The 27,967-nt window shown below is 38.6% G+C and overlaps 2 protein-coding genes, 1 long non-coding RNA gene and 2 pseudogenes across 3 annotated transcripts; all 5 read left to right on the forward strand.

Moving 5' to 3' along the window:
* The first annotated feature begins 165 nt into the window (after positions 1-165).
* LOC148733897 (uncharacterized) lies at positions 166-3,019 on the forward strand. The gene is made up of 2 exons (XR_016000519.1): positions 166-377; positions 1,900-3,019. It is a non-coding gene; the product is annotated as an uncharacterized LOC148733897 (long non-coding RNA).
* A 1,144-nt stretch (positions 3,020-4,163) lies between these two features.
* On the forward strand, positions 4,164-5,165 carry LOC148733898 (uncharacterized; annotated as a pseudogene).
* Positions 5,166-8,855: 3,690 nt separating this feature from the next.
* LOC148733899 (putative G protein-coupled receptor tkr-1) lies at positions 8,856-10,743 on the forward strand. The gene has a single exon (XM_088758687.1). It carries the CDS (start codon positions 9,358-9,360, stop codon positions 10,435-10,437), a length of 1,080 nt encoding a protein of 359 aa, XP_088614813.1. The 5' UTR covers positions 8,856-9,357; the 3' UTR covers positions 10,438-10,743.
* Positions 10,744-14,958: 4,215 nt separating this feature from the next.
* LOC148733900 (putative G protein-coupled receptor tkr-1) lies at positions 14,959-20,100 on the forward strand. The gene is made up of 2 exons (XM_088758994.1): positions 14,959-15,027; positions 17,722-20,100. Exon 2 carries the CDS (start codon positions 17,745-17,747, stop codon positions 18,687-18,689), a length of 945 nt encoding a protein of 314 aa, XP_088615120.1. The 5' UTR covers positions 14,959-15,027; positions 17,722-17,744; the 3' UTR covers positions 18,690-20,100.
* Positions 20,101-24,073: 3,973 nt separating this feature from the next.
* LOC148733901 (tachykinin-like peptides receptor 86C) lies at positions 24,074-26,299 on the forward strand (annotated as a pseudogene).
* Positions 26,300-27,967: the final 1,668 nt, after the last annotated feature.

The raw sequence follows: 27,967 nt of genomic DNA on the forward strand, positions 1-27,967 counted from the left end.
GTAGAAGGTTCTTGCGTCATCTTTACGAGATATCGTGATATCGTGAGTGTAGGTTTGGAAGACATAGAGTTTACAATAATGGCAGACAAAAAAATTGAAATTTGAATCTGAATTTTGTAAGTGTGGTTTGAAACGACCCCCAGGCCAGGAAAGTAATTTCGATTTCTTTCGATTATAAGACAGAAATTTGATGATATTGATCTACCCTGGCAAACAACCCTACAGCATTAACTTGTGTCGTTCATTTTTAATCAAGTGTGCAACAGTGCTTCTTGGATACACGCGCCGTAGCTAAAAAAGCATGTCAGCTATCGGGAGCTTTGTGAGTAACTTGAAGAAAGGCCGAGGTTCTTCTCAATTTTTAGAAGAAGCTAACGGTTAGTGCTCTCAACAAATTTCTGTTTTTAATTAAAGTTTTGAAAATGGCTCTATGTATTTACAGTCTCATATGGCGCCACACTTCAACCTCAACCTTACGTATAAAAATAGCGTTGAGTTCCAAGTGGAAATTAAACTAGTTTGGGTTCTGTCCTCGTGTACCGGTTCACAAGAGCCAATACAAAAGACCAAACAATACACAATAGCTAACCGATAACTCCTAAACAAAGAAAGAACAATGGTAATTCCCTTGTGAACCGGTACACCAGGACAGAACCCTAGTTTGCCGTCGCGGTTTCGGTTTGAAGACGATGCAAATTTTGGTGAGTTCACGTTGTTGTTTTGCAAAGGATGGCTAAGAAATGTATTAAGTTTTAAAACGCGCGTGGTGAGCGATTGTTTTGCCAATTAGATCTTTTGTTTATCCAGATCCTCGTTGCCGTCGCTGTCATTGTTTGCTTAAGGTCCTTATAATATACCCTTATGATAGCCCAGAATTGAGCCTTATCCCTGTCTATCGGTTGGATATCTTTAATAATTTACCACGATGACCTCCTCTGATAATATTATGGCATCATTACACCAAATAAAATGTTTACAGGCTTATTTATAGCCTACGAATGTATTTCGGGAATCACTGGGAGTTTGTGTGATTTAAAACTGTCGCATTGATTTTGGCCCTGTACCAGCTGTTTGTAATATCCATGTATACGAGCGCTGTTCTTGGAGAGATCTTTAACAATAGCAGCATTATAATTTATCACTGAATCGTCATTCATTTGTCACTAGTCTGAAAATTTGGCGTCATTCGTGTTACCGTGCTTATTCGATTAAGCGCCCAACCTCGAATAAGCGCCCACCCTGAAGGTAGAAAAAGTTAATAAGCGTCCAACCTCTAAAAAGCGCCCACCCCAACACCTCACCCCCAAAAAGTACTTTTTAAGTGCCCAACCTCGAGTAAGCGCCCAACCTCGAGTAAGCGCCCACCCCCTCCCCCCCAAAAAAATAATAACAAAGTACACAAGAGGAATACGGGGACTGATTATTACGGTACGGTATTTCTTTAATGGCTTACAATCTCTAGTTTCATTGTTTCAGTTTTACTTACTGAAAAGGTTGAAAATTTAATAAGCGCCCAGCCTCGAATAAGCACCCACCGCGAATAAGCGCCCACCCCAAAAGTCCAAAAATGAAATAAGCTCCCACCCCAAAAGTCCAAAAATGAAATAAGCGCCCTGGGCGCTTAATCTAATAAATACGGTACATGTATTCAGTACTCAACAAAGAGGTCGTTATAACGATCGTATATGTATATCGAGATATGAGATAAAAGACACGAGGACAGCAATAACAAATTTAATTATAATTAAACCAAAATAAAATTTATCATTCATATATTCACGGGTTTAAAATTCGGAGCCATTTGTGACGTTCAAAACAGTCGAGAGTAAGACTGCGGGAAAGTCTTTAACGAAACGGTTTCTCAACACAGTATCTTTTTTATGCTTATCTCTCTCGCAGTGGTGTCAACAAAGAGGACAAGAAACATCCACAACAAGTGCAGGAGGACGAGGAAACAATGCAGTTCATCAACGATACGAACATCACAAACGCAACCGAGCCCTCCACCGTGGAATCTATTACGTGGATAGAACAGTATGAAGAAGCAAAAGCTGTTTACATTTTCCGTGTGACCCTCTTCTCCGTTCTAATCTCGGCCAGTATAATTGGCAACTCCATGGTTTTTTATGCTGTGTGGAGCATACCTTCTCGTAAGCCTCTATCCTACCATCTTGTCTCAGGTTTAGAAATGGCAGATGCATCGAGCTGCCTATCACAAACAATGAGTACTATGCGATTATTAGATTCATCTTGAATTACGCATTACCTTATGTGATAATGCAGGCATCTTACGGAGCAGTGGCATGGAACTTGAGGAGGCGAATTGTGCAGATTAACCAAAGAAAGTGGACCTCGACTGCCGAATCGTCTTGTGTTGTTCAAATCGAAGATCAAATGGGACTACAAGATTTGGGACAGGACGGAAGAATGAAGGAACAAAGGAGTGTCGTGCTCGACAAAAATAACCAGAGAGACTGTAAACGAGACAACACAGACCCAGAGAAAGATTTGCTCAAGATGATTTTTGTGCTTATTATTATTTTTGTTGTTTGTTATTTTCCGTATCAAGCCCATTATGTGTGGGAAAGGGTTTGTAAGATCGATGCGTATGAATTTCGATATCATCAACTCTTTATGGATTACAATTTTATTTTGATTTGCCTTCCCAGTGCCTTACATCCTTTGTGTTATGGAACAATGAATAGTTTCTTTGCTAAGGCGTTCTCAAGAATCATTTTCTGTAGATCTTACGAGTAATGTGTGTATTTCTGAGGGGAAATCCTCCGTTCAAGGGTTCGAGAACTTAAAAAACTTGTTCGTGGAGAAATGTTTGTATTTGCACTACTCCATCCCACCCCATGGGAGGACATCCACCACACAGTAATCTCGTGCCTGGGAAATTAACGTCTCCTACCCCTAACGCTGAAGGAGACGGGGCCTACGGTTCATTCGTCCTTATCCGAGAAGACTAGAATATCTATCCATTTCTTGATATTATAGAAAGGCAGCAATTCACTTATTTTAAGACCATGAGTATTGGTCCGGCCGGGGCATTCGTACGGCCTGCCTGTTCTATTACAATGAGTGATGTAAGCTAGGTCCAAAGGGGTAATTATGTCAGAGTATTTCTTAAATACAATTTACGTCAGTGCGAGCTTTTGCGTTAATACCCCATGTGAAAATCACAGGAAAACTGTAAAACTGAAACCTCCAATGACGTAGCACTCTGTATTCAAAGCTGAGTTATACTGCGGATCGTTTTCAGCAAGCACTTTTAAAGCAAAGCAGCCTTTCCGATTGCCGTCTTAAATAACGACTTCTTGCCGCCAAGTGCATTGCGTATAAACGCTCTTCAGAATTACTATATCCCATTTGTGGCCTTGGTTGTAAATAGGTTCGCCTTTTATAAGGTAAACTACTTAGGCCCAATTCAAACGTCGAATTTCACGTGCCGAACTTAACTCCTATTTTAGTCGACTAAAATAGTTAAATGCAACATTTGATTCAACCTTCGAATTTAACTCTGTCGCATTCAACTCTGTTCGCTGTCAATATTCCCAGGCGCACTACTTAAGTGCTAGACGAAGACGTCTATTGAGCGTTTGCTTAATTGTTTTGCTGATGCTTTTGTTTTTGCTGTTTGCTTTTGCTTCGTCATCTTGGCTTCTCGTCATGATACTCTGACTTGATTCACTTTCCATCATTTCATTGAGACACGACCCACAATATGCCACAGATTTTCCTACTTTCCACCCAGGAGTGCCCTCTTCGTTTTCAAAAACCTAACACCTCATACAAAAGTAATCACCACACGTCAAACAACTAAATTTTGTCTTTGCAAAGCAAGAACTACAAATTCCTTCGTCTCCCACCATTTTTTTGTGCTGTTTTGGCTTTTTCGCGCATGGCATTCGCAGAATTCCTGGCGAGTTGTGGTTAATAAATGAATCATAATAATCTCCTATAATTCATGCATTAAGTTCGGCACATGTGATATGCAACGTTTGAACTTGAATTAAAAGTCGAACCTATATAGATTATTCTCTGTTCACTAAATTCGTTGAACGAGGTGTGCCAGACGATTTATTGTTTCAATCACTGTATGTAAAAATAAAGGCTTCCGGTGGTTGAATGCTACGCAGCTGATTAAATTTGATTTAAGGATGATGTAATTAGTAACAGTAAATTAACGTTCCGTTCAGTGAGTTTTTCTGGAAGGGCTGGAACTTAAAAGAAAATGCGCCTATAGGAGGCAAAAAGAAATACAGTCAGTTGAATCTTCTAGTTAGCGGGCGTAGAGGACAAGTGACCTGAAATATGAAATAAATGATGTTTATTACATTTTTAGTAATACATTGCACATTTTAATGAAAATTATCCACAGATCTAAAGATGTCTAGATACTCACTTCAGCAAGCAGCCAAATCAGCGCCAGGTGCGCGCCTGCAAATGTTCTAGTTACAGGAGACGAATAAGTTTCCTATCTACATCTATCTTGGAAACTTTTTATTCCAAGTGCTCTATATGGAATTGTGATTTGGGGGTCTGGACCCAAGCTTAAAGATCTAGAAATGATTCACATCAGGGCTGCTAGGCTGATTCATGAGTTACCAAATAGTTTTAAGGATAGTGATGTACTTTCTAAGGTTGGCTGGGTGCTTTTAGGGGTATTTTTATAAGCTCCGTATCTTAACTATCACATATAATGCTTATTATAATCTAGGGTTGCGGGAAATTAATTGTTTGGTGACCAAGAACTCTAACAGCTATAACTTAAGGAAATCCCTGAATGTTGTACTTAATAGGCCCAAAACTGAACTGGGTCGTCGGTCCTTTGCTCATAGATCTGCAGTAGCATGCAATTCACTACCAGATAATCTTAAAGATTCTCCAAATTTGTCTATTTTTATATATAACTTAAAACAATCCAAGCAAACTGTCAGGAATATTAATTTTGAAAAGGGAGATAATGTTATACAAAACATGAAACCAAATTTTCACTATTACTAAAATTTCATGGTTTACTTAATTTATTCAACTTATAAATTGTATCATATTTGTATTTTATATAATTATAGACTAATTACTTTAGGCAGGTCCACATCAGCTGTAAAGTTGCGTAAATTTTTAACCTGCGTTATCAAATAAAGTTATGTATGTATGTATGTATGTATGTATGTAATATCTGTTGAACAGCAGGGGGCAAAACTTCGAGAACAATGGAAAAACACCATCGCAAGCGTATCCTTCTTCCCTGAATTATTTGTCAGGAGGGTAGAGACGACTAAATTGCATGGATAATCATGATAAGTAAAAGACTGGTGTAATTGCATTTAACGCTGAGCATTAGTCAATGTGTTGTAAATACCCTCAGGCCACAGACATGGTGACGATCAGAAGTCAAAACACCTTACACTGAATTCAATTTTTTTGTCAAGAAACTCGAGGTAGTTTTTGGCTGATAGGGCTCAAGAATAATAAAATCTTATAAGGTAAATGAAAGAAAGAGAAGGGAGAATGTTGCTTCATATATCTCTCAGAATCATCCATTTGAGGAACTTGCTACAGAGGGACAACTGAAAATGTTTAACTGACGGCACAACTGTTTATACTATTTTTTTTTTTTTTCACCAGGATTTTTGTACATGCCAAACAAAGCAAGATCCATGAAAACTTTGCAGATTAATGGGACAAGGGACAAAATTTGTGCCAGCAAAGGAAAAGCAAAAACAAGCCGTACCTACACGGTCTAACCATTTGATAACAATTAGATTATGAGCTTAAGATTTTAAGACGCTTAAATATTGAGTACGAATAATCTGATTGTTTTACTTCTTGTTCAAAACAGAAGGCCCACGTTTCTGTGTTTATTTTTTTATTACAACCGCATACTATTAAGTTCCTCACTTCACCGTCTATTTTAAATCTCAAACATCTAAAATCATGATTGCCTTTTTTACAACTTTTTTTAAGATCAGGAGAGGTGCAGCAACAACTGTAGAGTCCGACATAATCTTTGTCAGTTCTTAAGCCAGCATCAAAAAGTATCAATTTGCTTTTTCAAATGAATGTTCCTAGTTTTACTCAGTTTAACTTCTTTTTCTTATTTTACTGTACCACTTCGAAAGAAAATTACGGCATGTCGTGTTTATCTGTGGAGGACGTGAAGCAAGGGTATGACGCAAGAACACAAAACTTTAACAAGAGACTTTAATTGAGACGCCAACAGAGACATGGCCCTGGACACGTAGACAGATTGACAGGCAATAAAATATCATGTTTAATTAGTGGGTTTTCTTAATGTATGTGTGCCAAGTTTTTTGTCATTGTTTGCGAAGAAAGTAATCTTCCGGTCCAAAATATCGGATGCTCCTTCAGTCGGTAAACATTACATATTAGTCGGGTTCAATTGCAAATTTGCAGACAAATATCAAAGTAGGTCAAACTACAGACTGTACATAGGTAATATTCCTTTAAACTCTAACAAATGACGGAACTGAATTTCGTTCATGAGATGGACCTAGGTATTTGCTCTTTCAATTTCAGGTGATCATTGATTCTTTTTCAAAAGAAATAACAGGAGTAAATACGCATCCGATCTAAACGATAATATGATAACCATCATGAAAACGTGCTTTTAAATTTTTTATTAAAATCAACTTGACGTGCAGAGGAGTTTCCTGAGAGCATGGTTGAAAAGGAGGAGGTTGTTCAGTGAACAGTGACATCTTGCAATCTCGTATTTGCTTTTAGAATGAATTTGTTTGTTGCCAGTTTGACTTTAATTTTCGTTCCTGTGTATAATGCAGGTAGTTAATAATCAATGCTCTTCATGCTGAAAAAAAATAACCTTAAAAGTTCATTCAGTAGGGAAGAGTTTTAAGCCACTGAAAATATTCATGACAGAATTTTAATGCTGTTTTTATTTTCCACAGAGCTCCTCAGAGGTTATAGTTGTTCTCGTGTTATCACATGTGTTTCCACTTCCTGTGTTCAGTACTTTTAGATCCGAGGCGAGCGATGTGTCATCCTCTTTCTTTGGTAAATATGTGTACATCTGGCGGTTAAACGGTATACCCCTACCTTAAAATATGTCATAACTATTTTTCCCGATGATCATCGAAAGAACAGCTTTCAATACTTTGATAGCGAAAAGAAACGAAACTTAGTGAATTGCGCTAGCCCTTTTTCCCCCACATATGCTTTCTTTAAAATCGGTTCATTGAAGTTGAGACAAGGAACTTCTTCTTATCGGAGGTATTGCGTTTAACAAAACTCATCAAGTTAGTAGGACGTACTAATTAAAACACTTTACTGCACGAAAACGAACATGAAATAAATTGTCATCTTAAATGGTAAGCTACGTAAAACTCAGCCTTTTCCATTGGTTTATATTCTGACAGCTTTAGAGCTGAATTGTAATTGCATTTGCGAAACAGTGTTTTATGCAGGTGAAAATTGTCCGTTGGGTATTAGTATTTCAGTTGAGCTTTGTTAGTCAACCGGCGGCTGTCACAGAGAAAGACAAGTAGAAGCACGCAGCGAAACTGTAGGAGTGAGCGGTAGGTAGTATATAATACAAAGTACTTTAGTTTAGCTCATTCAATCGGGCCTTTGAAGTTCCGAAGAGAAATTTCCGTCGCAACCTAATACCGTGACCAGCTTGTCAAGTGCATTTACTAGACACTTCGAGAGTAGAACAGAATGAAGTATGTTTTACTTTAAATTATTTTATAGCGCCTCTTGAAGTTTTGCTTACGAAAGGAGAGACAATGTTTCATGGTATTGTCTTTCGTGTTTTGGCCTGTCAATGGTTAGAAATACACTGAAATGAGTTCTTCACGTTCGTTTCAAATTAAAATTTACCGTGCCTGTGACGAATCCGCGCCACAAAGGTGGGTGCCCCCTAACACAAACAAAACACAGAACATAAACGAGTCCGAGAACACACGCCACAATACAACTAAACGTAGGCCTAGAGATATTTATTATGCTAATTAAAACAATAAAGCGACTAACAATAACGATAATACAATGATCTAATTAATTTACAGGAATACGCTAACTTAAACTACAGTACACTAAAACTATTTACAAGATTATTACTATTAAGATAAAAAAAAGGTTTTTTTTTTTTAGTTCAGTTCGGTTGGGTTTCACCTTACGCCCGCGTCCGTGTTCTTCTCTTGTCCACAAATCACCACGCTCCACCAACAAACAGTGCCCTGCCAAACCAAACTCCCGTTTCTCCAACCAGGTTCCTGTCTCACCAGTTCTCAACTTTGCTCGTTTCTGACAACTTTGCAGTTTTCAACTTTTTACTTCTCGTAACTTGGTTCGCTCAGACTTGTTATTGAATTAATTACTATCTCTTCTTCCTTTAGCTCACAGTCTGGTAGATTCTTTGCACATCCGTTCCCCCGCAAATGGTTTTCTACCGTGAAATGGAACGATTATTCTGAATGAATTTCTCAGAAATGATACTGTGCCGAGTCTCCGTCGACTCAAATTTTTCCACGCTCTTCGCTCGTAACTCACAAACCTTCACCTCACTTCTTCAAAAAAAAAAACCACACCGTACCAAACCACCCAAATCCTTAAATACACATGGACGCAAGGTGCCCGAAAAGAATGAAGAAAACTATTTGATATACACAATAAAGGTTAATTACACAACAGTTTACACAAGTGAAGAATAAAAATTACGTAACAGATACAAATAATCACGAACTACACTGATCCTAAGAGAATAAAAAAAATAATTTACATTTAATAAATAAATTCCTAACACTTCCATGACAGTGCCCTACCAAAATAAAGAAAAATTTAGAGGCGCAGAATAGTGCCGGCTTTCAGACAAAACATTTTATTTGGCTTTCCAATAATAGCATACACAGTGAACAATTTGAGACAACTTTTTTTTCAAAGATGACTCTCAGAAGAATAGCTGGATATGAAAATAGAAAGGAGAAATAATTTTATCTCATTTCGAACGCTATTAACTCTAATAATTGATATCTGTTTTCTAAATGGAACTTGGCGACAAAAGTAAACATCACTTTAACAAAATGTCCAAAAATCGGCTCCTTTGTGACACCAAATATTCAAACCAAACAATTAACGCAAATTGTTGGTTAACAGTCGGCATAAAATCGCGTTTTAATTATTGTCGACATCACTGCTAAACATTCAACGATATTCAAGTTTTGAAGCAGCCTCTTTGTTCAGTGAAGCTAAAATAGTTCCTTTCCCCTCCTTCAACTTTGAAGTGGCACGAAAGCTCACTAGTGATCAAAATATTCTGATCTAACAGTGTAATTTTAAACCTTTGAAAGTGTCAACAAAAAAAGACCAAAAATGCCGTTCAACATTACAAACAGTACAAACTCAACCGAGCCCTCCATCGTGGAACCCATTACGTTGATAGAATTGGAACAGTATGAAGAAACAAAAGCTCTCAACATTTTCCGTGTGACCCTCTTCTCCGTGATCATCTCGGCCAGTATAATCGGCAACTCCATGGTGTTTTATGCTGTGTGTACCATACCCTCCCGTAAGCCTCTGTCCTACCATCTCGTCGCTAACATTGCCTTCGCAGAAATTCTACGCAGCATTTGTCTGGCCGTCATGTTTGCGAGCCGGCAGCCTACAGCAAACGTTGTTCTTAAAGAGGCCACCTGCGTTTTGATTACATTCCAAGTCATTGCTCTTCTCGTTGTGACCTACTCACTGGCTGCCATCGCTTTCTATCGTTACAGATTCATTGTAAACCCACTTCCACGTGGACCATTAGTTAAGAAGATGTTAATTCTAACCATAGCTGGGCTGTGGCTGTTGTCATTTGCAATCGCCTTCCCCTTTTTCATCGGTCTCAGGTTTAGAAATGGCAGATGCATCGAGCTGCCTATCATAAACAATGAGTACTATGCGATTATTAGATTCATCTTGAATTACGCTTTGCCTTATGTGATAATGCTGGCATCTTACGGAGCAGTGGCTTGGAACTTGAGGAGGCGAATTGTGCAGATTAATAGGGGAAATCGCGACTCATTGGTTGTTATATCCTCTTCTGTTGTGCAAACTGAACTCCAAGAGTTACGAGACGGCACGAGAATGGAGGAACGAAGAAGTGTTCTGCTCGACCAGAATAACCGGAGAGACAGTAAACCCGAAAACACAGACCTGGAGAAAGATTTGCTTAAGATGATTTTTGTGCTCATTATTATTTTTGTTGTTTGTTACTTTCCGTATCAAGCCCATTATGTGTGGGAAAGGGTTTGTAAGATCGATGCGCATCAATTTCGATATCATCAACTCTTTATGGATTATAATTTTATTTTGATTTGCCTTCCCAGTGCCTTGCATCCTTTGTGTTATGGAACAATGAACAGTTTCTTTGCTAAGGCATTCTCAAAAATCATTCTGTGTAAATCTTAAAAACACGATGATGAATATGTTCGTCAAGTCGAAAAATTCCTTGTTCGATTTCGAGCATTATTCTCAGGTTTTTTACCATTGTTGTTAGATCAAAGCGGTTTCCGGCTGAAAGTTTTTTCATCTTGAGTTGTTCCTCACCGTTTTACTCTGCTCATTTCTGCTGACTTTATCTTAAAAGTGACTTGTTAACCAAGCCATTATATCAGATACAGACTGATCATGAAGATAAATGTTTGTGCAGCCCGCGTATTTTGGGGCAACAGCGATAGTGGACGATACTTTTGTACAACTTACAAAGGTGAGCGATACAACAAAAGAAAACTAGTTAAGTAAAAATTAAGTTTGACTTAAATTGCATGATAAATGTTTGTCTTTTTATTGGTGACAGCGAATTTGTAGATCACTTTTCCGGTTTATTGTTATGGCATTCAATAAATTTATAATTACAATAAGGACGTTCCCAGACGACTGGAAATATGCAAGGATTACCCCTCTTTATAAACAGGGTGACCGCGGTGATGCTAACAATTACCGCCCAATATCGGTGATTCCAATAATGGCGGAGGTGTTTGAAAGGATAGTTTATGAACAGTTATATGCCTATTTGGAAGAGCACGATATTCTATGTCAAAACCAATCAGGGTTTCGTGCTAATCATTCAACAGTAACAGCTTTGTTGGAAGCGACAGATTCTTGGGCATATGATATTGATAACGAGAAAATCAATGGAGTTATTTCTCTAGATTTGAAAAAAGCTTTTGACACTGTTGATCATCAGATCCTTCTATCGAAACTAAACTATTATGGTATACATGGAAAATCTTTCAGATGGTTTCAGTCAAATTTGGAAAAGCGAACACAAAAATGCTCTGTCAACGGGTCGCTATCCAAAAGCTACTCGTTGACTTGCGGTGTCCCTCAAGGGACCATCCTCGGTCCATTATTGTTCTTATTATATATCAACGATCTTCCAAATTGCTTATCAAATTGTAAACCGAGAATGTATGCCGATGACACGCACCTCACATATGCGGGAAACAATCTTGAGAACGTTCAGTTTTGTCTAAATGAAGACCTAGAAAACGTCTTCAACTGGCTACAAGCGAACAAACTCACGTTGAACATGACTAAAACCGAATTCATGCTAATAGGGTCGAGGCAGAGACTGAATACTCTCACAGCTTCACCAACAATTAGAATGAACAATACTCAAGTAAGCCAGGTTACAGCTACAAAATCGCTTGGTGGAATAATAGACGATAAACTCGATTGGCATAGTCACATCGAAAAACTAACGAAAAAGATCGCCTCTGGTATCGGGGCCCTAAAGCGAATTAGGCACCTGATCCCAGCATCAACCTTACATCTCATCTACCAAGCTTTAGTAAAACCTCACTTTGATTACTGTGACATTGTTTGGGGTAGCTGTGGGAAAACGCTACGAGACAAACTGCAGAAATTGCAGAATAGAGCAGCCCGTGTGTTGACATACTCTAACTATGATGCTGATGCAACTGAGCTACTCGAGTTTTTAGGGTGGAAAAAACTTGCACGCCAGCAGGAAATCTATAAAGCCACCATGATGTTTAGATGTCTGCACGGGCTAGCTCCAATGTATCTATATTCAAAGTTAATGTTCCACTACCGCGCACTAATTATTACAGAAAAAGCTTTAGCTACAATGGCGCCACATTATGGAACAGTTTACCTCGCGATATAAGGAACACAGAGTCTCTGGGGTCATTTAAACGTAAGATCAATGACATTCTTTAAGTCTAACGCACGGCATTCACGGAAAACAGCTTTAGTGTTATGGTATGTAGTTTTAATTTTAAATATCTTAGCGTATGTGATATGTATTTTTATAGGCTGATGAATTGATCGTGTCCAAATAAAGATTACAATACAATACGATGCACTTACGAAAGTAGCCGCGTAGAGTCTTAAACCACTATGGGGAAGTCAAGGATTATGGTTGTATGCGATTGTTTTATGGGTGATATGTAGTTAAAATGGAACACAGGTGGAAGAGTGAATAAGCTATTTCTTATTCCATTGCTAATATAAATGTTAATTATTTCCTTTTAGGTTTACCCTCGTTTTTCCGCTTTTGGTGGTGGAGACCTTTGCCCGGAATTTTAAAATGGATACTTAGGATTGAAAGAGTGTACGGGAAATGGTGAAGAAAATTAAAACATCGTTAATATGGAGACAAATTTTAAAGCTTCGAGGAGGCTTTGAGCTGAGTGAAAAGATGGCGCGCGTAGTCCAGATACATTTTGTCACAGCAGTAATTGAAGTTTGCATAAACAAAGAGTTCCAATATTCGTTGGTAGTGGAAAATAAATATAATGCAATGTCTTGACAACTGCTCAGACTTGAATTCCTGCTCACGTCAAAATATTGACGCAATTAACGATTAAGGATCCCAAGGAGTATTAGAAGATGAAAAATTGGAATTTACTCTTTATTGTGCAATTTTAGCGTAGAGGACATTTTTTGGTAAAATGATAACAATTACCATCGCATCCATTTTCCTACAAATCCGAGATGCGAAATAGGACTTCTCGGTGAATCTGTGCCACGGAAGACGCGGTGAACTTTTTATGCAAACAATCTTGATGTCAGGAAGATCGAAAGTCGCCACACAACCAAACCTCGATAGCGGAACTTGACTTTGTTCAGTTTTGCCGGCAGCGCACCTTAATTGGTGGGCATATCTTTTAAACGTTTTGAAAGCTACTAAATCATTGCTCCGGATCATCCGATGCGAGGCTTCAGTCGTCTTAGTCGCAACTCGCTTTAAATTATTTTCTCAGTTTTCCAAATAACGACTCCTCTTGTATACTTATCATCAAGAAATGATGGTGGTTTTTTTTTTTTAAGCTTTGTTCATTGAGAAGCAAACCGGGTTTGGAAGGGTCGAAATAATTTAACTCTGTATCCTATCGATTTGAAATGACTGAAAACAACTCAGACCTGGGGAGGAAAAACATTAGCCAATAACGCGCAACTCTCAGTTGCAATTGTTTTGATATTGATTCCTTTCTGATTCTATAACTTGAGGAGGAGGTTGTTAAACAGCGACATCTTGGGATCTCGTATTTGCGTTTGTTGTTAATTTGACTTTCAATTTCCGTTGCTGTAGATAATGCAGGTAATTAATAATCAATGCGCTTTATGCTGAAGAAAAGTAACCGTTTAAGCCACTGAAAATATTCATGACAGAATTTCAATGCTATTTAGACTAGGTTTACACTAGAGGAGAGTTTTCCGGATTCGTAAATGTTTCCGAATTCATCAATTTCGGAGTATTCGGATTCGTAGGCGTTTATACTGAAAGGATATTCGGATACCTGACCGTTTACACACAACGACAACTCCGGGAACATTCGAAATGGAATGGTTACCAAGCCCAGTGTTGTTTCGTCGTTCGATCGACAAAGTGAAAATGCCTCCCCGAAAAAAGGCTAGAGTAGATCCAGATGCCACTGAGGCAAATTTGAGTTGGACAGATGCCAAGCAGTCTACGTCGTCGGCGATTAAGTGTGGCTGACGTTAAACTTCCTTGCAATAATAATTTGCGTTTCTTCAGAAATACTGCGGTACACATGATAAAATTTATCGCCTGAACCTGCAACAAGATTAGGCAACCGGAGACCGCCAGCAATGTTAGCACCAGATCCATTTTGGTTTCACCGCAAACTCAAAAGATTGCAGGTGGAAATAATATCCAGATTCGAGAAAAAAAGCGGTTACACGACAAAACTTTCCGGATTCAAAAGTTATCGGATTCAAAGTTCCCACTTTAAATTCCGGATTCAAAATCTCCGGAGACACGGCCAAACCGGGAAGTTTTTATTTCGGATTCGTCCACTTTCGTGTAAACGGCAGAATGAATCCGGTACTAATACGTTTCGGATTTAACACGAATCCGGAACAATTTCCTCTAGTGTAAACCTAGTCTTAGAGGTTATAGCCGTTCTCGTGTGATCATGTCTCCACTTTCTGTGTTCAGTACTTTTAGATCCGAGGCGATAGATGTATCATCCTCTTTCTTTAGTAAATATGTGTACATCTGGCGGTTAAAAGGCGTTTCTGAACGTTATGTCATAGCTGTTTTTCCTGATAATCATTGATAGATCAGCTTTCAGTACTTTGATAGCGAAAACAAACGAGCATTAATTAAGCGCTTAGCCTGTTTTTTTTTTTCTTTTGTTTTCACACATGGTTTCTTTAAAATCAGTTTACTGAGGTTGAGACAAGGACCTTCTTCTTATTAGAGGTATTGTGTTTAACAAAACTCTTCAAGTTAGGAGGACGTACTAATTAAAACACTTTACTGCACGAAAACGAACATGAAATAAATTGTCATCCTAAATGATAAGTTACGTAAAAACTCAGCTTTTTCCATTGGTTTATATCCTGACAGCTTTAGGGCTGAATCGTAATTGCAATTTTGAAACAGTGTTTTATGCAGGTGATACCGTTGGGTATTAATATTTCATTTGAGCTTTGTAAGTCAATGGGCGGCTGTCACAATGAAAGATAAGTGGAAGCACGCAGCGAAACTATAGGAGGGAATGGCAGGTAGTATAATACAAGATATTTTATTTTAGCTTATTCAACCTTAGACAGACCTTGTAGGACTATTTCTGTCACATTTTTCCTACTTTTCCTCTCTTGAATTTCGGCCTTCAAAGTTCTTTTAACGAAACGAAATTTGTGTCGAAACCTTATAGCGTGACAAGCTTGTAAAGTGTATTTACAAGACACTTGGGAAGTAGTGCAGAATGATGTCACTTCCCTTTAAGTTTTGATGTGGCGATCCTCCTGTATTTTTGCTAACGAAAGAAACGATATTTCACAGTATTGTCTTTTATTTCTTGCCCTGTGAATGGCTAGAAATAAAAAGTGGACATCACGGCGTTGAAATCGGTTCTTCACATGCGTTTCAAAATTTACCGTGCATTACCAAAATAAAGAAAAATCGCGAGGCGTAGAATAGCGCTTTAACGGCAAGTTTTAATCGTCTTTGCAATACGCAGTGAAATATTTGGGACAATTTCTTTCGGCTCAACAACAAACTCGAACAATGGACAACACAGCTTGGCCATATGGAAGTTTCGAAGTCTTGGAAGGACTTCAAAAACTCTCGACAAAAACAAACAACGATACCAACGAAAAAAAAGATGCAACTTACAATCCTAAATACTTCTTACTGTGCTACTGAGTGATTTCCTCCAACTATTGGCGAACACAGTCATGTTATTGCTTACAATGTCCAGATTATAGATCTGCTAAAACGCATTTCACTTTAACTTCGACAGTCTAGCTGCCGTTTATCCGCAATGTTTCACCCACTCAAACACAAGTTATGGCGGCAGATAGCTTTCGATATTCTAGCGAGATTTTCAGTCAGCAATTCACCTCAGAAAAAGGGCAATCCTGATTTCCGGTCACTAAAATGAGAAAGTACTTGGTTAAAACAAAACTAGGTAAACATTACTCGCTTCTGTGCATCGAAGGACCAAATTTGCCATCTTTTGAATCGACAGTCTGTAATCAACTTCCCAGAAACGCGCAGGTTAAATGCCGCGTGATTTGGTACGTACTGGGGTCTCAGGTACATTATCAAGAAATTTGTGGTGAATTCTTTGTTTCGACGTTAGCTCTTTTTCGACATGATACGAAATCGTTCAAATACCGCGCGACGAATCGAGATATTAGAGACCTTAAGCAGTCAGGACGGTAACGCCAAGAAGAACGTCGATTAAAAAATGAATTTCTACCTCTTATTTGAATTTCGAAATTGGCTGCATGTGTTTACCATCTCTTACGGCGCCACACCTCAACTTCAGCACAACGCTGAGTTCCAAATGGAAATGAAAATAATTTGCCGTCGCGATTTCCATTCGAAGACGACGCAAATTTTGGTGATTTCACGTTGTGGTTTTGCAAAGGACGACCAAGAAATGTACAAAGTTTTAAAACGCATGTGCTGGGCGTTCTTTTGATCTTTTGTCTTGTCACCTCCTCGTTGCCGTGGTTTGCTCAAGGCCCATACTGTTGCCATGAGGGCGTTTGGTAAGAAAGAACTGACTGAAATTTTGATCAGGCACCAGCTGACTGTACGCGGAATATTGGCAGCGTTGGGAAATATATTTTATGTTATTTCGTACAAAACAACAATTAGTTTCAAATAGCGATAATTCAACAATTTCGTGAGGCATTTATCCGCAACAGTTACCTTGAATTTTATATTTCAAACGATTCGATTGTGGGGAGAAATTCATTCCAGTTTGTTTCTTTATCGAGGCCACGAAACGCGCATAAAGAACTGACTATGGATTTGAAGCTCAACGAAGCTGCTTATTACATTTGTGAGTCAGACATGTTCCTTTTCATGGTTCAGTTAAATTACAACTGCGGAAGGACAAAAAAATTCTCGAACATGCAGTTTGGACACTTTAAGGCTCCCTAGGTATATGATTTAAACAATTAAGCGCACCCGAATTCACCGATAAACCTTTTCGGTTTGGAAGTTGACCAAGAAACATGGGCACGATTGCTGAGAGAATGAATGTGTAGGGGCTGAGCCGCCATTAAAACCTCTAGTGTCTTTAAATATTCTTCTTCAAAGACCTTGAACCCTCTTAAAGTTGTAAGAGGACAATATTTTAAAAATATTCAAGGATCTTTTATTGAGATAAATGAAGGGTCTAAACTTATATTTAACGATTGTTAAAAATAATTCCCATTTTTTAAGGAAAAAATACAAATTCGTATATGGAAAGATCAAGAGGAACGACGGGGAATGGCAGTTTTAATTGATTTTGAAAAACATATTGAGTTGCTGAATTAAACGAGTTTCCAAGACATTAATGACAAGTGCTTGTATTTATCCTCAAATTTTTTCCCATTTCAAACGCTCTTAACTATAATCAGTAATTGATATACGTTTTCTAACTGGAACTTTGTGACAAAAGTAAAAATCAGTTTAACAAAATGTCCGAAAATCAGCTCCTTTGAAACACTAAATATTCAGAGCAACAATTAACGCAGATTGTTGGTTAACAATCCGCATAAAATCGCGTGTTTATTATTGTCAACATCATTGCAATTGCTAAACAGTCATCGATATTCAAGTTTTTAACCAGCCTCTTTGTTCATTGATAGCTAATAGAGTTCTTTCGCTTCACTGAACTTTGAAGTGACACGTGCCCGAAAGCTCACTTGTGGTCAAAATATTCTGATCTAACAGTGTAATTTAAACCTTTGAAGGTGTCAACTAAAGAAGACCAAAAATGCACTCCAGTAACATTACAAACATCACAAACTCAACCGAGCCCTCCTCCGTGGAATCTGTTACGCGGATAGAACAGTACGAAGAAACAAAAGCTCTCTACATTTTCCGTGTGACCCTCTTCTCCGTAATCATTTCGGCCAGTTTAATCGGCAACTCCATGGTTTGTTATGCTGTGTGGAGCATACCTTCTCGTAAGCCTCTATCCTACCATCTCGTCGCTAACATGGCCTTTGCGGAAGTCCTAAGTAGCGTCTGTTTGGCCGTCATGTTTGCGAGCTGGCAGAATCCGACGGACGCCGTTCTTCAAGAGGCCGCCTGCGTTTTGAATACATTCCAAGTCATTGCTCTTCTCGTTGTAACCTACTCACTGGCTGCCATCGCTTTCTATCGTTACAGATTCATTGTAAACCCACTTCCACGTGGACCATCAGTTAAGAAGATCACAATTCTAACCATAGCTGGGCTGTGGCTGTTGTCATTTGCAATCGCCTGTCCCTTTTTCATCGGTCTCAGGTTTAGAAATGGCAGATGCATCGAGCTGCCTATCACAAACAATGAGTACTATGCGATTATTAGATTCATCTTGAATTACGCTTTACCTTATGTGATAATGCTGGCATCTTACGGAGCAGTGGCATGGAACTTGAGGAGGCGAATTGTGCAGATTAAAAAGAGAAATCGCGACTCATTGGTTGTTACATCCTCTTCTGTTGTGGAAACTGAACTCCAAGAGTTACGAGACTGCACGAGAATGGAGGAACGAAGAAGTGTTCTGCTCGACCAGAATAACCGGAGAAACAGTAAACCCGAAAACACAGACCTGGAGAAAGATTTGCTTAAGATGATTTTTGTGCTTATTATTATTTTTGTTGTTTGTTATTTTCCGTATCAAGCCCATTATGTGTGGGAAAGGGTTTGTAAGATCGATGCGCATCAATTTTGATATCATCAACTCTTTATGGATTATAATTTTATTTTGATTTGCCTTCCCAGTGCCTTGCATCCTTTGTGTTATGGAACAATGAACAGTTTCTTTGCTAAGGCATTCTCAAAAATCATTCTGTGTAAATCTTAAAAACACGATGATGAATATGTTCGTCAAGTCGAAAAATTCCTTGTTCGATTTCGAGCATTATTCTCAGGTTTTTTAAACACAGACCTGGAGAAAGATTTGCTTAAGATGATTTTTGTGCTCATTATTATTTTTGTTGTTTGTTATTTTCCGTATCAAGCCCATTATGTGTGGGAAAGGGTTTGTAAGATCAATGCGTATCAATTTCGACATCATAATCTCTTTATGGATTATAATTTTATTTTGATTTGCCTTCCCAGTGCATTACATCCTTTGTGTTATGGAACAATGAACAGTTTTTTTGCTAAGGCGTTCTCAAAGATCATTCTGTGTAGATCTTGAAAATGCGATGATGAATATGTTCCTCAAGTCGAAAAATTCCTTGCTCAATTGGGAGCAAAATTCTTAGTTTTTTTTTTTTTTTACATTGTTGTTTAATCAAAGCGGTTTCCAGCTGCAAGTTTTGTCATCTTGAGTTGTTCCTCACCGTTTTACGCCGTTCATTTCTGCTGAGTTTATCTCAGAAGTGACTTGTTAAATAAGTCATTATTTCATACACGGGCTGATCATAAAGATAAATGTTTGTGCACAGCGTATTTGCGGCAACAACGATAGTGGACGATACTTTTGTGCAACCTTACAAAGGTGAGCCATATAACAAAAGAAAACTAGTGGAGTAAATTTTACTTAAATTGCATGATAAAATTTTTCCTTTTTGTTGCTAACAGCGAATTTGTAAATCATTTTTCCGTTTTATTGTTGTGGCATCCAATAAATTTAAAATTACAACGAGTCGGCGAAATTTTAAGACATGCCTAAGCAGATCTAAGAAAATCTAACTTCATGCCGGATTCAAGAAAAATAGAAATACTCAGTGGCAAAATAGAATACAAAATAAATTAATTGATCTGGGAAACGCTTATTCTTGTGGGTCTGCATAAGAAACATATTCTACCTGTAGGACTAGGCTGAAGTGCAAGAGATTATCAGTTTGTTATCTCTTGCTGAAGTGTGAAGAATTGTGTGATGTAATGTAATATTAGTAAAGTTGTTATCATCTTGCGAGTTTTTTTCGCTTATTTCGAGTTAGAAATTCGGTAAACAGTGGTTATTGAAATAGTACTGTCATGGAAATATCGTATTTGGAATGTAAAGAATATTGTAGCGTTACTTAATATTCGCTGGCTGTAATGCAATGGCTCTTTGTTTTTCTTTTGTAAAGTTAAATTTGTATTGAATGAAAACATATTGTAGATTAAGAAGTGTTTGAATTTGGTTTTCACACGATATAATCATGGAATTATCAAACCTGGTGTCTATGTTGTCTTACTTAGTCTTCGGCTTCGGCAATAACTCAGACCTGGGCGATTTTTATAATTAATGATATCCTGCTTGACTTCATAAACCTCTTATAAAATAAATGCTTGACTGATGTTAATGTGTCTCTAACTCAAACTGGAGAACATCCAAGGGACATGTTTGTTTGTTCATAACATCGAAACAGCGAATATCCCACGGTAAGCTATTCATAAACATTTTTTCTTCGAGTTGCTAAATATTTATTTAATCACTTTTACCAGAGTGTGGTGAGGGTCGCACAACAGAGCGAGGCTCCAAATTAAGTGCGCCCTAGTCCCACCCATCCCACCCCATGGGAGGACATCCATCACACAGTAATCTCGTGTGTGGGAAATTAACGTCTCCTACCCCAACCCTGCAGGAGACGGGACCTCCATTTATTCGTCCCTATCCGAGAAGACTAGAATATCTAACCATTTCTTGATGTTATAGAAAGGTAGCAAATTCTTCTCAATTATTTTAAGACCCTGAGTGTTGGACCGGCCGGGGCTCGAACCCTCGACCTCCCGCACAACAGTCCAGCGCTCTATCCATTGAGCTAACCGGGAGGCGGTTAAAGGAAACTAAACACAATAGCCTTCACTTGGAGCGAAAACATGCTCATATATATTTGTCCTTGGACATTATTTATTCCTGAGGCTCACATCGTCGTTTACATCAGGACATAATCTAATTGGGTAACCTGTGGTTAAATCTGGAAATCCAAGCAAATATTAGCAGTCAGAACCGTATTCGATCAGAAAACCAACAGAAAACATAGATAACGATGGCCAATTTGGTTATTATCCCTGCTTTCGTTTCAGACTCTCATATCTTTCCTGTTGCGATGGTGTTTCTCGGATAACACATTCCGTAAGGGAGCAATATATTCGAACACATTTTAGGGAGTAGTTGGTATTTGTTTTTCTTCACATATTCCAACACATTTAAGGGAGCAGTAGGTATCTGTTTTTCTTCAAATATTCGAACACATTTAAGTTTTCAGAAAGTTCTAGAATTAAATTAAGCTTCGTTGTGGACTTGACAGGATAATTCAGTTATGTATTCATGTAGGTCAACAGTTTAATGCCGAAGACGAGACAGGTGGCAAACTGATACCCATGTAGATGTAACACACTCAAGAGTTTTTCACGCAAGGCGAACCGTATTTGCATCACGAACAATTTTTTGTTTCCCGGCCGACTGCTAGAATTTTTAGATTTGACCTTCAGTCAAGCCTGTGTTTAGCGGCATCACCCTAGGTATATAAAGCTGTCGCTTGTCAAAGTCGTCAAGTTTTTCCCCAAGTATGGTAATTTCCGCTTCCATACGGTTTGTTTGTATCGTTTCCCACCTGCATTAAACGGTCACTTATAACGAAAACTCTAAGAGGGATCTAATTAAGAATAATCCTTCGCGTCAAATTTTTCCATGTTTATCTCCCGAATTAATGTTAGGGCCTGGCTAAACTAGGAAACTTTGTTGCGGAAACATTGTTGCGGAGGCAAATGTTTCCCAGTTTAGACGAGAGGGAAACACATGTCGCGGAAACAAATTTTGCTCCTCGGAAACAAAAATTGTTTTTTCCTGCAGACAAAAACATTTTTTGTCTCCTGGACACAAATTTTGCGTTGGAATCATATGTTTCCCAGTTTGGCCACGATGAAAACAATGTTGATTAATTTCCAGTGCCTCTCGCACATTGAAAAATGTTTCATAGCAACGGCGAGCAGACAACAATTAAAATGGCTTACTGCGAAGAAATTCAAGCAGGTCACGCTCAAAGAAAGGGAAAGGGAAGGGAAAGGAATTGGAAAGATGAAGAAATTGAAATGCTAGTCACGCTGTATGAGGAAAGGCCTTGTCTCTGGGACGTGGGTCGTAAGGACTACATGAACAGTGACAGTAAGGAGGTGGCGTATTCGCAAATCGGTCTGCTGATGTCAAAAAAATATGATATTAGCCGGGAGGATTACAAGAGCAACTGGAAAATTATCAGGTCACAATTTATGAGGGAACAGGCCCTGGAAAGAAAAAAGAAGTTCGGTCAACAAACAAGCGTTGCGTACCACTCCTCTTAGAAGTGGTAGAAGATGCTGAAGCTCCTTATTTTTGTGCAGAACGCCAGAAAGGGCTTTGACACAATGAAAATGTGAACATCCTTTGATCCCCAGACTTCCTCGAAGTCAGTTTATTCATACACGCATGCGTAGCTCATTTGTTTTCCTAAACAGTGTTTCCTCGTTTAGCCACTAGGGCAGCAAAACATTTTGTTTGTTTCCCGCTAATTTAGCCACCCCGGGAAACACAACAGGAAACAATGTTTCCGCAACAAAGTTTCCTAGTTTAGCCAGGCCCTTAGCACTTTGAGTTCAAGTGTCCTATGAATGCATTGGAGATGATCTTAAATCAACATGGCGCCGATTAGTTTTTATCGCGTTTTACCCCAACTGGTAGTTGTGCAACCCGTATTTAGTGGTTAACTACGTCATTCCCCGTTGAAAATCGGTCATTAAGGCTCAACAGTATATCTTTTTGACGAGAATTAGTTTCGCATTTGATCGAGACGGATTAAGATGACAAAAACAGTTGAATATTTATGGTAAATGTTATAGCTTTGATCATCCTAACTTTTTTTTTTCTAATTTCCTTGTGTATGGAGTCGAAAATTCTATGATGAACTGGCTAAGCCGCGGAAAAGTTGTCAGCTAGAGCTGTCAAGAGCTAAACCATCCTTTCAAATCACGACTGAAACTCTACGCTTACATGAAGTTACCACTTCCGCAACTGTACTTACGCCTACTTCTAGTTACTACTCCGCTACTGAACTTGTCAGCATGTACACTCTTTAAGCCTCTGGAAAACATATTGAACTGGAAAAGTTGTGAGTAAGAGCTGTCGAGTGAAAAATCAACCTTTCAAAATCCTATTCGTAATGACGGGCGAGAAGCTAAGTACACACTGAGTAACAACTTCCTCTGCTACACTAGTGAATGTGTACATCTTCCGTAAAGGAAGTTGTCAAGACTGGAAACTCATGGATTACTTTTATTTCTCTAGGTACATTAAGTTACAAAGATAAGAGGCCTTATCTTTTGTAGGAAGGACCTCCAGTTCTCTACTGAAATATTCAGTTTATCGGGCTTGGGAGATCATTTTCTGATAAACAAGTAGAAAGTTCTTGCGCCATTTTTACGAGATATCGTGAGTGTTGGTTTGGAAGACTGAGAGTTTACAATTATCGCAGACAAAATAGGATTGGTGTGATGAAATGATGAAATTCAAATCTGGATTTTTGTAAGTGTGGTTTAAAACAACTCCCAAGCCAAGAAACTAATTTTGATTTCTTTCGATGTAAAAGACAGGAATTTGACTGATGACATTGATCTACCCTTGCAAATAACCCTAAGGCATTAAAATTGTGCCGTTCACTTTTGATCAAATATGCAATGGTACTTCTTAGGATACACGTGCAGTAACAAAAAAACATGTTAGCTTTGGGGAGCTTTGTGAGTGACGTGAAGAAAGGCCGAGGTGCTTCTCTGTTTTTTGAATAGGTTGACGGCTGGTGCTCTCAGCAAATTGTCACATGTGTGTTTAAAAAGCAGATGCATATTTTCCGCTTTGAGTTTTCTCTACATAGTAAACCTCTATTTAGTTTTAAAAAATCAATATGCCGATTGAAAGGAAATTTTTATGTCGCAACCTATCCGAAGTGAATTTTGCTTAAAGCTGTAGATGCGTCGTAATCGATATTTCGCGTGAGTTTTTCTCCCCAAAAACACTAAATGAAAAGGCTGCACCGCGCAGATTTTAGTTATAATTGAATGGCAGACAGCTCAGAATTGAGCTTTATCCCTGTCTATCGGTTGGATATCTTTAATAATTTACCACGATGACTTCTTCTGACAATGTTTACAGGGTTATTTATACCCCACGAATGTACTTCGGGAATCACTGGGAGTTGCGATGTTTGTGTGATTTAAAACTGTTGCATTGATTTTGGCCCTGTACCAGCTGAGTTTGTAATATCCGCGCGTCGTTCTCGGAGAGATCTTTGACAATAGCAGGTTTTATAATTTTTCATTGAATCGTTATTCATTTGTCACTAGTCTGAAAATTTGGCATGATTTGTGTTATTCAATACTCAAGAAAGAAGTCGTCGGGGAAAATATTTAAAAAGTCTTACTCGTAGTGATGATCATCAACAAATGTATATCGAGGTACAAGATACAAGATACGAGGACAGCAATAACAAATTTATTTATAATTAAACCAAATTGAAATTCTTCATATGCATTCATCTATTCACGGCGGGGTTTAAAATTTGAAGCGGTTTGTCACGTTCAACATCAACAAAACAGTCGAGAGTAAGACTGGGGAAAGTCTTTAACGGAACGGCTTCTCAATACAATATCTTTTTTAGGCTTATCTCCCTCGCTGTTAAGGTGTCAGCAACGAGGACAAGAAACACAGCAAGTGCAGGAAGACGAGGAAATAATGCAGTTCATCAACGATACGAATATCACAAACGCAACCGAGCCCTCCACCGTAGAATCTATTACGTGGACAGAGCAGTACGAAGAAACAAAAGCTCTCTACATTTTCCGTGTGACTCTCTTCTCCGTGATCATCTCAGCCAGTTTAATCGGCAACTCCATGGTTTGTTATGCTGTGTGGAGCATACCTTCTCGTAAGCCTCTATCCTACCATCTTGTCACTAACATGGCCTTTGCGGAAGTCCTAAGTAGCGTCTGTTTGGCCGTCATGTTTGCGAGCTGGTAGAATCGGACGGACGCCGTTCTTCAAGAGGCCGCCTGCGTTTTGAATACGTTCCAAGTCATTGCTCTTCTCGTTGTGACCTACTCACTGGCTGCCATCGCTTTCTATCGTTACAGATTCATTGTAAACCCACTTCCACGTGGACCATCAGTTAAGAAGATCATAATTCTAACCATAGCTGGGCTGTGGCTATTGTCATTTGCAATCGCCTGTCCCTTTTTCATCAGTCTCAGGTTTAGAAATGGCAGATGCATCGTGTTGCCTATTACAAACAACGAGTACTATGCGATTATTAGATTCATCTTGAATTACGCTTTACCTTATGTGATAATGCTGGTATCTTACGGAGCAGTGGCATGGAACTTGAAGAGGCGGATTGTGCATATTAACCAAAGAAGGCGGACCTCGACTGCCGAATCGTCTTGTGTTGTTCAAATCGAAGATCAACTGGAGCTAGAAGATTTGGGAGAGGATGCGAGAATGAAGGAACAAAGGAGTGTTGTGCTCGACAATAGTAAACGAAGAGACAGTAAACCCGAAAATACAGACCCAGAGAAAGATATGCTTAAGATGATTTTTGCGCTCATTATTATTTTTGTTGTTTGTTATTTTCCGTATCAAGCTCACTATGTGTGGGAAAGGGTTTTTAAGATCAATGCGTATCAATTTCGCCATCATCAACTTTTTATGGATTATAATTTTATTTTGATTTGCCTTCCCAGTGCATTACATCCTTTGTGTTATAGAACAATGAACAGATTCTTTGCTAAGGTATTCTTAAAAATCATTCTCTGTAGATCTTATGAGTAATGTGTATCTCAAGTCGTAAGTAGGACATTGGATACGCTTACTCATTTTTAAATAGAACTCAGTAAATGTCCGGGACTTGTCAAAGTGGCGCTGCAAATGCCGCCTGGCAGCCATCTTGGACTCGAAAGAAGTAATTATGTCAGAATATTTCTTAAATACAATTTACACATAGTTAATCGAGGGGAATACACCCAGTCCAAATCATAAGAAAAGTGTAAAATTGAAACCTCCAATTAAGTACTGCTCTGTATTCATCGATCAACACTAAGTAATACTGAGGATCGTTTTCAGCACGCACAGATTAAAGCAAACCAGCCTTTCGGATTGCCATCTTAAATAACGACTTCTTGCCGCCAAATACATTTCGTATAAACGCTCTTCAGAATTACTATATCGCATGTGTGGCCTTGGTTGTAAATACGTTCGCCTTTCATAAGGAAAATTACTAAGACTAGAGAACTTAGAGATCATTTTCTGTTCACTCAGTTCGTTGAGCGAAGTTTGTTAGATGATTTATAGTTTCAACCATTGTATGTAGAAATAAAGCTGATTAAAGGGTTTAAAATGTAATCAGCGACTGTAAGAGTTCTCTGGAATACTTTAGGGAAACATTCGGTGAGTTTTTCTGGAAGGGTTAGAACATTAAAAAACGCATGTATAGAACTGATTCTGAGGGCAAAAGAAATACAGTTGAATCCTGATGAGGCGAAGGAGGTTCTAATTATCGGGCGTAGGGAAAAAAATTATCAGAAATTTGAATAAATGGTATCTATTTTAGTTTTTAATCAATACATTACACATTTTGATAAAAATTATCCGCAGAGATGTCGGGTTAAATACACTTTCAGCAAGCAGCCAAACCAGCGCCTGGTTCGCGTCTGCAATACAATATACGTCAGTGAGAACACTCGCGCGTCAATACTCTCCCCATTATGGGAGACGAATCTGCGTTGGAAAACAGGGGGCAAAACCTCGAGAACAATGTAAAAAGCGCATAGGATCATCATGAAAAAAAAAACTGGTGTAATTACGTTTAATGCTGAGCGTTAGTCGATGTGTTTTAAACATCTTCAGGCCCACAGACATGGTGACGATCAGAAGTCAAAACACATAGTTTGCGGCTGATAGGGCTAAGGAATAATAGGGTCTAATATGAAAGGAAGAAATGGGAGAATGTTCCTTCATACATCTCTTAGATGCTCCTTCAGTCGGTAAACATTACATATTCATCAGATTCAATTGCAAATTTTTGAACAAATATCAAAGTACAGACTGTATATGGATGACATTTCTACAAGTTCTACCAAATAACGGAACTGAGTTGTACGGTCATGAAATTGCCTGAGTATGTGTTCTTTCGGCAATTTAAGGTGATCACTGATTCTTTCAAAGGAAATAACAGAAGTGAAAACGCATTGATCTCAACAATAATATGATAACCGTCATCAAAACGTGCTGTTCAATTTCAATTAGAATGTGCAGGGCGTTTCCTAGGATACGAGCGTGGGTGAAAGGCATCATGACACTTTCATTAGTTATGAGTGAGTTGTGGGATTAATAAGTTGATAGGCGGCTTTTCCAGTGGCTGTAAGCAGTTGAGGAGCTTTATCTTAGTGCAAATTCCCGATTTAAAAGATTTCCGCTCTCGTGTTTTCACAGTCCACACGCGTAAGATTGCGTTTAAAAAAATTACGCACGCTGAAATGAACGTTGACTAAACGTTCCCATAATTCCACTTCGAGGTTTTTTTCAAGACGTTTACGTGGGTATTACGCACGTGGCAATCTTGGGGGCGTAGAGTTTAACAGCTTTCAACTTTTACGACCGTGACAGCGTTTTTCGCACGCGTTTTTTACGCAGCAGTCGAAATTGCTTACGTGGGCTTTCTTTACTCGCGTTTTACTGACGGGAAAACTTATGCAACACCGAGAAGACACCTTTATTACTCTGGTAGCACTTGAACGGCTTTTAAGGAAGTAAAATTGGTTAAAAGCTCTTGTTAAGTTAAGTGAAAATCTTCTGGAAAAGCCGGCGAAAATTTAGTAGCAGATAGTATCCTGAATATTCAGAATGATTTCAGCTTCCTCTGTTGTTAACACGGTATCTTTAAACTACAAAATTGTTTGAAAGATTGACTGAGTTTGCCCAAAAAAATTCGGCATTTGCAGAAAGTTTGGATTCTAAGTTGTCTGTTGTTGTGTAGACAAGCTGTGTTTGCA

The sequence above is a fragment of the Stylophora pistillata genome, chromosome 4 (assembly GCF_964205215.1).
Source record: "Stylophora pistillata chromosome 4, jaStyPist1.2, whole genome shotgun sequence".
NCBI classification, from domain to species: Eukaryota; Metazoa; Cnidaria; class Anthozoa; order Scleractinia; family Pocilloporidae; genus Stylophora; species Stylophora pistillata.

Bases quoted from the DNA above. Each gene is read 5' to 3' on its own strand.
- LOC148733900 (XM_088758994.1), top strand. From the start codon at position 17,745: ATGCACTCCAGTAACATTACAAACATCACAAACTCAACCGAGCCCTCC.
- LOC148733899 (XM_088758687.1), top strand. From the start codon at position 9,358: ATGCCGTTCAACATTACAAACAGTACAAACTCAACCGAGCCCTCCATC.